The sequence below is a fragment of the Suricata suricatta genome, chromosome 4 (assembly GCF_006229205.1).
Source record: "Suricata suricatta isolate VVHF042 chromosome 4, meerkat_22Aug2017_6uvM2_HiC, whole genome shotgun sequence".
NCBI lineage: Eukaryota > Metazoa > Chordata > Mammalia > Carnivora > Herpestidae > Suricata > Suricata suricatta.
The window spans coordinates 132017818-132027935 of NC_043703.1; the positions used below are offsets into that span (position 1 = coordinate 132017818).

The 10118-nt window shown below is 56.0% G+C and overlaps 1 protein-coding gene across 1 annotated transcript; it reads right to left on the reverse strand.

The window, feature by feature from the left end:
- Positions 1 to 724: 724 nt before the first annotated feature.
- Positions 725 to 10114, reverse strand: PKDCC (protein kinase domain containing, cytoplasmic; the record flags this gene model as incomplete). Its single annotated transcript, XM_029938547.1, has 7 exons — positions 725 to 1638; positions 1859 to 2032; positions 3565 to 3672; positions 3903 to 3982; positions 4617 to 4888; positions 5524 to 5646; positions 9830 to 10114. Coding segments are annotated over 7 exons (1128 nt in total), but the record flags the coding sequence as incomplete, so codon positions are not given.
- Positions 10115 to 10118: the final 4 nt, after the last annotated feature.

Here is a 10118-nt window from a genome sequence, read left to right on the forward strand (position 1 = left end):
GTCGTTCTTCTCAAAACCCTCAAACGTTTGTATGCTTTGAAAATATTCCAGGAGGAGAATGGTGTGTAGGAGAGAAGGTGTAGGATTTCAAGTTAGAAGATATGTATCCATGATGGGATTTCTGGCCTCAGTGTGACCTTGAACCCTTAGGTCCTCATTTTCCCCTCTGGGCTTCCACACACTTGGGTCTTCCCCTCTTCGACCCTCCCTCCTGAAACCCAGGAAGAGGGGGCTAGTCTTTCCATAGTCCTTCCTCTTTTCCCACTTTCCAAATAGTTCATGCTTGGAGAAAGGCTCTGAAAAAAAAAATTGCCCATTAGGTTGCAGTGGGTGGTGGAGATGATGATGAGGCCCAACCTCGTAAGGGACAGAGCTGACCCGACGACAGGTTGCCCCAAGTCCCCGTCAGGGTGGCTGACATCCCACCGTTAGGACATCAACCCTTTGGGTAAAAGCTTTGCATGTATGAAGCTGGTGTGTATTAAAGTGTGAACCTCCCTGTGGAAAGAAGTCCCTCATGTCTTTTGTCCGGACATGGATATGGAGGCCAAGGAGGGCCGTGGGCACCATGGGAGAGGGACCTGAAAACACATTTTGCCAACTTCAGTGTTTGCCACATACATTTCGCTCTTCCAAATGTCACCCCCCACGACCTCCTGCCCCAATTCCCCCCACACACTAAAGGCATTAAGTGAGGATGAGTAAGTCAGCCCAAGAAACTGGCTTGGGAAGAATCCTTGCCATGATGTCATTTATTCATTCATCGATTTTTTTTTTTTTTACAAAAATAAACATTTTAAAGAACAAGAAGTACAAAAGCTTCTGGATATACAAACTCCAGGAGGGGGGAGAGGCTGGTTTTGGCTGCTTTGCGGCTTTCACTGAAAGCAAATGAGGCAGAAAGACCCCGGCCCCACCCCCACCCCAGGTCCTGGCTCAAACCGCAACCTGCTCCTTGACCCCGTGTCGTGGCTCATACCGTGTGTGTGTGTGCTCCTATGTCCCCGCCTCTGCGCTGACCTGTGGGGGCCCTCGGTTGAGTGGCTGGAGGTGGCCTCCCCAAGTGCGCAGTTCCTCACATCCCAGAGCATCCCCATGGGCAGCTTGGCTGAGAGAACACTCTGTGACCGATTGTCCCCACGCAGCCCTTGCCAGATTGTGGCGTGCAGCAGCAGCAGGGCCTCTGGCTACATTCTCACCCCATGAACGCAGTGATGGGGCTGCCCACAGAACTGTCCCAGCGAGGGCCAGAGGCCCCCGTGGGGACGCCAGCCTGAGCCTTGCCGGCAGCCCAGAGGGTTGGAGAAATGGTCAGTCCCCCGCCCCCGTGATTCCTGGCCCTGGGGCCAGCAGTCCCATACCTAGACCGGTAAACTCACATTTTAACATTTGGCATTATTGCACGTTGTCCTGGTCACCTCACTGTCTGGGATGTCAGCCTCATCTGCGGGGCTTTCCAGGTGACATGCAGTGCTGCTAGTGCAAGTCACTCCCATCCTCCACAGGGGAGCCCAGCTGGCGGGGCTGGTCCGCAGTCAGCTGAGCCCTCAGGTCAGCCAGAGGCCCTCACATACGTAGTCTTGTTGGGATCAGGGACCATGTGGCTCCATCCCATCTTGAAAAATACCAGCTGCCGACCTGGGGGCAGAGGTGAGAGGTAACAGGACTGTTTCTCTCTCTGGAGGTGGGGCCATTCTCCCAAATGTGACTGCCCAGGGGACACGTATACTTGTCCTTCATCATCTCGGCCTTCTTGTCTCCTCATCAAATCTGCCATCTGATGGGGGACTACCACCTGTCAGCCTCTTTCAGGGAGCTCCAGTCACCTCCCTCAGGGTGTCCTTTCCCACTGGCTCACCTGTCCAGGTGGTCTGGTTGGTGACCACAAAGGCCTGGCACTGGGCATGGCTCTCACAGATGTCCACGGCCTCAGCCACGTTGAACACTGAAAGGAGGCAGCTTCCGTGGTGGTAGGAGGGCCAGCAGCGGTAGTCTTCCTGGGGGATGGCGCTGCCTGGAAGGCGCTGGTACTCTGGGTTGGGGATGGAGCTCAGATGAGAACTCTGTGTCTCCAGGCATGAGGGCTGGGGCCGCTTTCTGAACAGGGCTAACACTCATCTCCTTACCGAAAGCTGAAAGCTGAAAGCTAGCCCAGTCGCCTTAGTGTGGAGACGAAGGCAGCTACCACTGTGGGACTGGGCTGACCGCCCAGTAAAGGCAAAGCTCAGATTCAGTTCCCGGGAGATGCACAGCTCTCAGATCTAAGAGTGCACAGTGGGTTCAGACAGCACATGACGGCGGGCACATCGTGGGATCAAAACACACAGAGCTGGATCAGGACATTTTGGACATTTAGAGCCGAGCTTCCCAAACTTCGGTGTGCCTGTGAATCTCCAGGGAATCTGGCTGAAGTGCATATCCTGACTGAGGAGGTCTGGAATGGGGCTCGGGAGTGGGCATTTCTAGCCCACTTCTGGTGCAGCTGGCCTGCAGACTGCACTTTTGAGTAATGAGAGTTCAGAGCGTCCCTTGGTCCTACTTCCTCTTGGCTTTGGGCAGAGAGGTTAGGCAAACTCCTGAGGGAGGGGGCAGTTGGGAGTTTTGGAGCTTAAGAGGAATGCAAATGAACATGGAACGCAGCAATGAAAACTTAAGCGTCTGGGGAGGAGACTGGAGGAAAACTCTTTCCATTATGCAGAAAGAGCCCCCAGATGCTCTGAGAGCACCTCAGTCAGAAAGCTGCTCAGTTGCCGGTTGCCCGTTCACCTGAGTCCTCCCCGCTGCCCAGGAAGCCTCAGCGCTCGACCGATAGTGCAGAGGCCCTGGGCCTCTGGCCACCCCGCCCTCCTGCCTCCTTCTTCTCCCAGGGACTAGACCAAAGTCCAGGGCTGGCTGTGATTTATAGCCCCATAAACCGCGTCCTCAGGGACAGAGCCAGCCATTGTTCACCTCGTTAAACTTTATTTACAGGGCTAACGAGGGCTCCCCCACCCCTAAGACTGGCCAGAGCTCCTTGAATACAGAGGCTACCCACTCCTGGCCCCCCTGCCAACCATGATAAACCCCAGGGCCTCAGCAGAGGGACTAAAGCAGTGCCTAGAATTCCCTGCCTGCTTTTGGGCTTCCTGACTCGATTTCGTATGGATTTCCATCCACCTCCAGCCACCCTTCTAGCCCCAGAAGGGCGGAGGAAGAAAAGAGAAGCAAACATATATGGTACCCAGCTGTGTTATAGGAACTGGGTTAATTGCTTGCACACACTTCACCCGACATTTAATCCCGAGAAGTATTTTGTGAGGCACGTGATACTAAACCCAATTCACAGATGAGGAAAGTGGGCTCCAGTGTAGGTGATCTGCTCAAAGTCCACACAGTGGGATCTGGAGCCACTCAGGGAAGGGGTGTGCATGCCTACCTCCCCAGGTCAAGGACACCTCCAAGTAAAGGCTAAACAGTCATGGTCTCTCCGACCATGCCTTGGAAGGATGAGACGCCCAGTTAGGGTGATCACTCCCACGTGTTCCCCACCTCCCCAGCCCCAGGAGCCGTGTTGGAGCCACTCACCAGCTCTGCTGCGTGCCGTGGCATTCTGCAGATACTGCCCGCTCCGGTAGAGGTGCAGCACTTTCTCCAGCTGGGCCAGAGTCTCGTCTACTCCCCAGGTGAGCTCTCCTGCAGAGTGCAGTGTGTCTAGGAGAGGCTCCGAGGACTCCTGCTCCTCCCAGAGATGACAACCTCTCCCTCCCTCCCTCTGAAGCCTGGGCCCAGATGACTAGCGGATGGGGAAGGGGGTTTGCCACAGAACGCCACCTTGGGAAACGGTTTCTGGACTATGTGCAGTCCCCATGCCTGCTGGGGGAGGGGCAGGGTGATGGGTCACGGATGGGCCCTGGAGAGCTCACCTGTGGCGTTGACAATGCTGTCCAGCAGAGGCCGGAGGGAGGGTGGGGCACTGTGGGGCAGGAGGTATGTGAAGAAAAACCTGGGGCAGGGAGAAACCAGGGGCTCAGTGGTCCAGCCTTGGAGGACACCTCTTTCCTCTGCCCCAACTTGGGACAGAACCCTAATTGGGCCAGGGAGCCCGATCCTTCGGTTCTAGGCATAACCCCAGAGCATACCAAGGAGTCTATTCGGACTCAGGGTAGGGATCTGGGCATAGGTTAGGCCTCAACTTGACTTTACACAAAACTGAAAACTGAGGTCTGTTTTCCCCACTGCCCAGTCCCACTTTACCCCCTGAGCTGGTCACTGTCAGAGCGGCCCCATAGCTGGGGCCCATGAGGAGCTCCCAGAGGTGAAGGACCAGGGGAGGAAGGGGCAGTGCCAGTCCCACCAGCCCCAGTCTCCACAGTGACACTATTTTAAGAAGTCTCCAGCTGCCATCCCCCAACTCAGATTCTCCTTGGGGCAGACTATTTTTAGCCTCATCGTCAGGAGCCTGAATGTTCCCTTCTTGAGTGGGTGGAAGACTTCCCCGCCCCCGCTGCTCCGCTGGTCCAGGCGGAGTCTCCCTGCGCTGGCTGGCCTCCTGGAGCCCGCGTTGGCTCTTCCTTCGCCACGCCCTCCTGGGCCCAGTCTCCCTCCCTGGTCTTCCTGAGTGGGAAAGCGGAGGTCACCTGTAGGCATTGTAGAGGTTGCGCTTCTCATTCATGCCTTCACACCAGCCTTGGGCTGAGCAGGGCAGGGTGAAGTTCCTGGCTGGAAACTCCAGTATGCAGTCTGTGCTGCTTGTACATGGCGTCTCCTCCACGCGTGCGTCGTCCAGATCTGTTACCTTCAGCTCCCCATCCACCAACACAAACTGTCGGGGGCGGAAGTCCAGCAGAGTAACCGAGCCCAGCGGGGAGTGGGCCAGGTGGTGGAGGAGGCGGCCCAGGCTCAGGCATATCTGAGGGGCAGACACAAGGCTGCTCACTGCTTCTCTCCTGGGAAAAGGGTCTGGGGGCCTCTAGGGCTCACCCCTCTGGGGTTCTGGACTTAGCTTAGGGTGGAGGGGTTGGCTCTTCTCTTAAAGGCCTTAGTGCCTTACTAAGGGCTGAGGGCCAGAGGCCTTACCGAGTAAGCCGGTGATTTTTCTATTAACACTGGGCTGGCCTGATTCTGGATGTGACCTGGGGTGAGGGGAAATGGGCAGCATGAAGCTTGGGGGTAAGAGATCTCCTCCCTGAAGTTGTATCTTGAATGTGGTTTTAGTCCAATGCGTGGAAAGAGAGGGAGGGTCAAGCTGACCTTAAGGTCTTTTCTAGTACCAGGCCCTCTTGCAGCTAGGCTACGAGAGTGAGTGAGTGTGTGTGTGTGTGTGTGTGCGCGCACGCGCGTGTAAGGGAGCAGGAATACAAAAACATCATGATCCTCTAGGTTTTGCTTCTTTTTTTAACCCTTTGGCTGATGGCTACATCAGCTTTGCTCCATCTTTCCCTCCTTTTTTGATGGAGGAGGGGCCAGAGCTGCTCTGGAGCGCTGGCCTTCTAAGGGAAAACCATCCCAGCAAGGAGCCCAGGGCCCGGCCTCCTCCCTGCTTACTCGGAAACGGTCCTCCCAGGAAGTCTGCAGCAGCTGGATCATCTCCACGGGGGCACCCAGCTCCGTGATGGTAGTCAGGGTGTCCGGGATGTCCTCACTGTCCTGGTAGCAGTAGCCATAGAGCTGGGGGAGGTCCAGGGCAGGTCATTAGGTCACAGGGTTGGGGTGGGGACAGAGAAGGGCTGGGCTGTCAGATGCACCCTCCCTCTGCACAACCTGCTCTCTACCCCCATCCATAGGCTGTTGCTACAGGTCAGGCCAGAAGGGAAGGGAAGCCTGCCCTCTGTCCCTGCAGCCAGAGTGCCTGCTGACTATGTCAGCCCCTTACCTCCCGCTGCTCAGGTAAATGGGCAGGTCTGGACACCATGGGTGAACCATGTGCCAGGCACCGTGCTAAATGTTTTACGTGCATAACTCGATTCTTACAATAACTTTACACAGACATTGTACACAGACATTATCAGTCTCCAATTTACAGGTGAGAAGACCAATTCAGAGAGGTTAAGTTACTTCCATAACATCACACAGCTGATAAATGCAGGAGCTAGGATTCAAATTGGTGTCCCTCGAATTCCAGAGCCTGGATCTTTCTAAGTATATCATTTGTTAATGAACAAGCCAGCAAATGGGTAGAATACCTCCGCCCCTGCTCCAATCCTGCTCTATTCCTTATCGGTTCTACTTTGTGGCAGCTTCAGGTTTCTCTCAGCTCTGGTCTTGTGGGAGGAAAAACAAGCTCCCTCAGGATTGGTAACAAACAGCAGATAAGAACAAAGTATCCACCAAGGGGCACATCCTTAGGTGGTTTTTGCCTATGTTGGTGGTGAGCCGGTGGCGGTGGTCATACCCCAGGGATGGTTTCTGGGGAAGATCAGTTCTTTGGGGGCATGCTCACAAGGGCCTGCCCACTCCGTAGGATCTGAGGGTGGGCTTGGTACAGCTCAGCTCAGGGGCTTGTGGGAAGCACAGCCTGACTTTGTCATTAACACCTCAACCAGCATCCACAGAGAGCCCTGCTTCCTTCAGCCTCTCCCACCACACTGCACATCAGCTAGGGGTCAGCTGCTGCTCAGAACAGCCAGCATCCTGTGGGGTAGGAACACAAAGGCCGAGTTGTCCCGGCTGCAGCAGGCCAAGGGGAGAGCTGCACAATGTGGGGATGGGGGGGAGTGCGGCACAGGAGGATCCAAGCACAGTCTAGATGTCCCTGCATACCATCCTGGCACCCTTCTTACCGTCATTCACACCCCGCCCAGATCTACTCCAGGCCCTCACATGCCCCCTTCCATTCCAGAAGTGCCCTTCCAGCCCCCCCTTCTTGGAGCCAGCTGCCACAGTGCCGCTGGCATGAGAGAGAATGCACGACTCAGTGTCCGCCATTAGCTCCCCAGGGCAGTGAACTGAGGGATCAGGGGACAGTCCCAGGCACCCTCTTCTTCTCTCTCTGTCTGCTCCCCTACCTCGCACCAGCCCAGGGAGGCCCCAGACCCTGGTGGGGGTGGGGTGGGGGGGGAGGTAAGGGGAGCAGCCCTGGGGCCTGGTTCTCATTTTCTTGCCCAGAGTCTGAGCCTTTGTGGGAAACTTCTGAAGGGTATTAAACACCCGGAGGTCGTTAAATGCGCTGTTAACGAGGTATTAATCAACACCCCTCAGGAAAAAATAAAAAGACACCATTAACCCCCCCAGCAAGCGTGAGGCTGAGCCATTTCAGGAGCATCTTTTGTTCGTTTGGGGGAAGAAATATCCTCTAGCAGGGCCAGAATCTAGGCCCAAGCACGCCTGGGGCCCCATCTGAGGCCTGAGCTCCTGGGACTACAGTGTTGGGGGGAGGGAAGACCCCTGTGCCCTCTGACCCTGGGCTATAGAGGCGTCTATCACGTGAGGAGTGTGTGTGTGTGTGAGGGGTATCAGAAGAAGGGTAGAGAGATCTCACCCATGCAATCCCCAGAGACCAGAGAAAGTGCTGGAAGTGCACGGTGGGATATGTTACCTGGGCATTTTCCATTAGAACCCACAGAACCAACTCTGGGGTTGCCAGAGAGGGGGAAGGGGCTTCTGGGGGCCTGGCAGAGCCGGAACTGTAAGAAACATGCTTTGGCTCCTCCCCAGTGCATCTATCAAATGGTTTTGAAATTTTGTATGATTAAGAGGTATTAAAGCATCATTTCTAGCTCCCTGCACGCCCTCCCTGAAGCCTCCTGAGCACAAGAAGTCCCCGCAGCAGGCTTTCCTGGCAGCAGAGGTGACCCGCTGCTGAAGAAGCCAGAGGGAGCCTGGCCAGGGGGCGGGGGATAAATGGAAATCACTCCCAAAGCAGTTTCAAATCTCACACTAAGGAATCCTTTCCTTGCTGGAATGGAATACCTTTCCCTAGATGGAAAGGACCGGGACCCTTCCCACCTTATAACACGAACGTCCTAGGGCGACTAACACCAGTCTCTGATCCAGGAAGGGTCGTACAGCCAATCTCAGACAGCCCAGTCTTGGTCTAGTGAGGGGATGGGCGAAAACTATTATATTCAAAATATGATTTTATTTTGGCACCTTCGGAATTGGGCAGGGGGTCTGACATTAATGTGGAGGATCATTCTGTGATGTGTGCGGGCAATTAGCTAGATGCTGGTCAGGAGGCTTGGCTGGGGTCAGCGATGGAGGGAGAAATTCTGTAAGAGACAGGGAAATGCAGCAAACCTCAAACCTGTCCTAAGGGAGGGGGTCTCGAGTCAATTAACTAACGCTTAATGTCTTGCTTCTCTACTGCTTCAGAATCTGACTGACACCCCAGGGTTGCCAAAAAGTTCCCGAGAGCCCCTGGGAAGCGAAGCGAACAAGATCCTCCCAGTTAGAATGGCCACGTAACCAGCCGCTCACTCCCTGAAGCTCCAGCACAGTGTCAGCTGCGCAACCAGGCATAACCACCCACAACTGTTGGCTCTGCCTGCGCTCTTGCAGCCAGTTCAGGGCCTAGGACCTGGTCACAAGTGTCTGACCAGAGTTTGGATAGCCCAGGGGAGACCTGGAGCCAGTGGGAATATAAATAGCTCTTTGGCCTCGCTCTCTTATTCTGGAATACCCACGTAGGCCTGGGGTACATCTCCCTCCTTAACAAGGTGGGGAGGGACTCCTGGGTTTCTGCTCCGTTCTGCTGGGTGCAGAAAGGGTAATCTGAGTGGGCTAGGAGGTGGAAGGCGTGGGCAAGTTTCCTGTGTTGGGGAGCCTGCACACAGCCTCTGTTCTGCGGGCCAAGACCAGTCAGGGATTCCCCTCTCAGTCTGCTCAGACTTGCGCAAAGGGAACAGTTTGTCTAATCCTAGGGCCGATTCAAGGACAGAGAGCTGGGGGAAAGGAGGAAGTGGGTGTGTTAGGGCAGTGCTGGGGCTGTGAGAGGCCCGCGCTCTTAGTCTCTAAAGAGGGGACACGGGAGGGGTCTCGTCTTTCCCCTCTGACCCCCAGTGAACAGGAGAGACAGAGTCCCACTTAGCAGGAACCTGGGCATCTGGCCTCTTCAGGCTTCCACCCAACTGACCACATCTGCTCTGATGTGACACTGAGACCCTCAGGCCTGTAGCCTGTCCCCTGAGCACTGAGCTAAGACCCTAAGGTTTCCTCAAGGATTCAGGGGCTGACTTTAAGGCCTGGAGAATGGCAGGGTCACTTCTGGGAAGGGCTGTGCATTTTCTGGCCTACTACCCAATTCCCTCCAGTCCTTCCAGTGGCTTCTGGGTGGGGTAAGGGGTGGGGATATTCTCTGGGAATCAAGCCTGACACAGGGTCTCTTTCTAGTTATTCTCAAAACCCACTGCTGTTCCATCCCATTTTCAAAGCCAGACAAGCCACTGGAAGTTGAGAGCAGAAGGGTTCAGATTCCATCAGGTAAAGGGGCCCTATCACTGCAGTTGGAATCCTGACTCAGGGATGACCTCTGCTCTGCGACATGGCTTGGAGTCATTTCCCTGGTGCTCAACACCCTAGCTCCGGCCAGATGCAGGGCCCTAAGTCCTAACAGACCCGCATCCCTATCTCGACTTTTGGGACCTTCTGTCCTGGCCTCTGTCTTCAAAGGAAATGGTGTGGAAGCTGAGAGACCCAGGAGACCCTCCTTAAAGAGACACCCACTCGAGACTGAGAGGCAGGGTAGTGTAGCGGGAAGCGGCCACGGTCGGGGTTGTGCCCCTAGCTTAACCTGGGAACAGTCGCTGGGGCTCTGTTTCTTTACCGAGAAGACCAAGGGTTCTCTTCCAGCCAGAGAGACGTGGCCCAGACACGTCCAGCCAGCACCCTGATCCCCTCACCCCCACCGTCGTACCTGCAGCACGTTGGGGTGCCGCAACCGCTCCAGCAGCACCATCTCCTTGAGCAGCTTGTGGGCCGCCAGCCGATAGCAGCCCCTCCGTGCCCCGAACTCGCGCACGCAGCTGCCCAGATCGTGGCCGCTGAAGTCCACCGCCTTGAGCGCCACCGCGGCGCCGCCGGGCAGGCGGACCCGGTACACGGCCTTGGTGTAGCCTGAGCCCACGTACTGTGCGCCGGACACGTTGCGGAGCGCGGCGCAGCCCAGGCGCGGGCCCGAGCCGGGGGAGCCCGGGCCGGGAGCC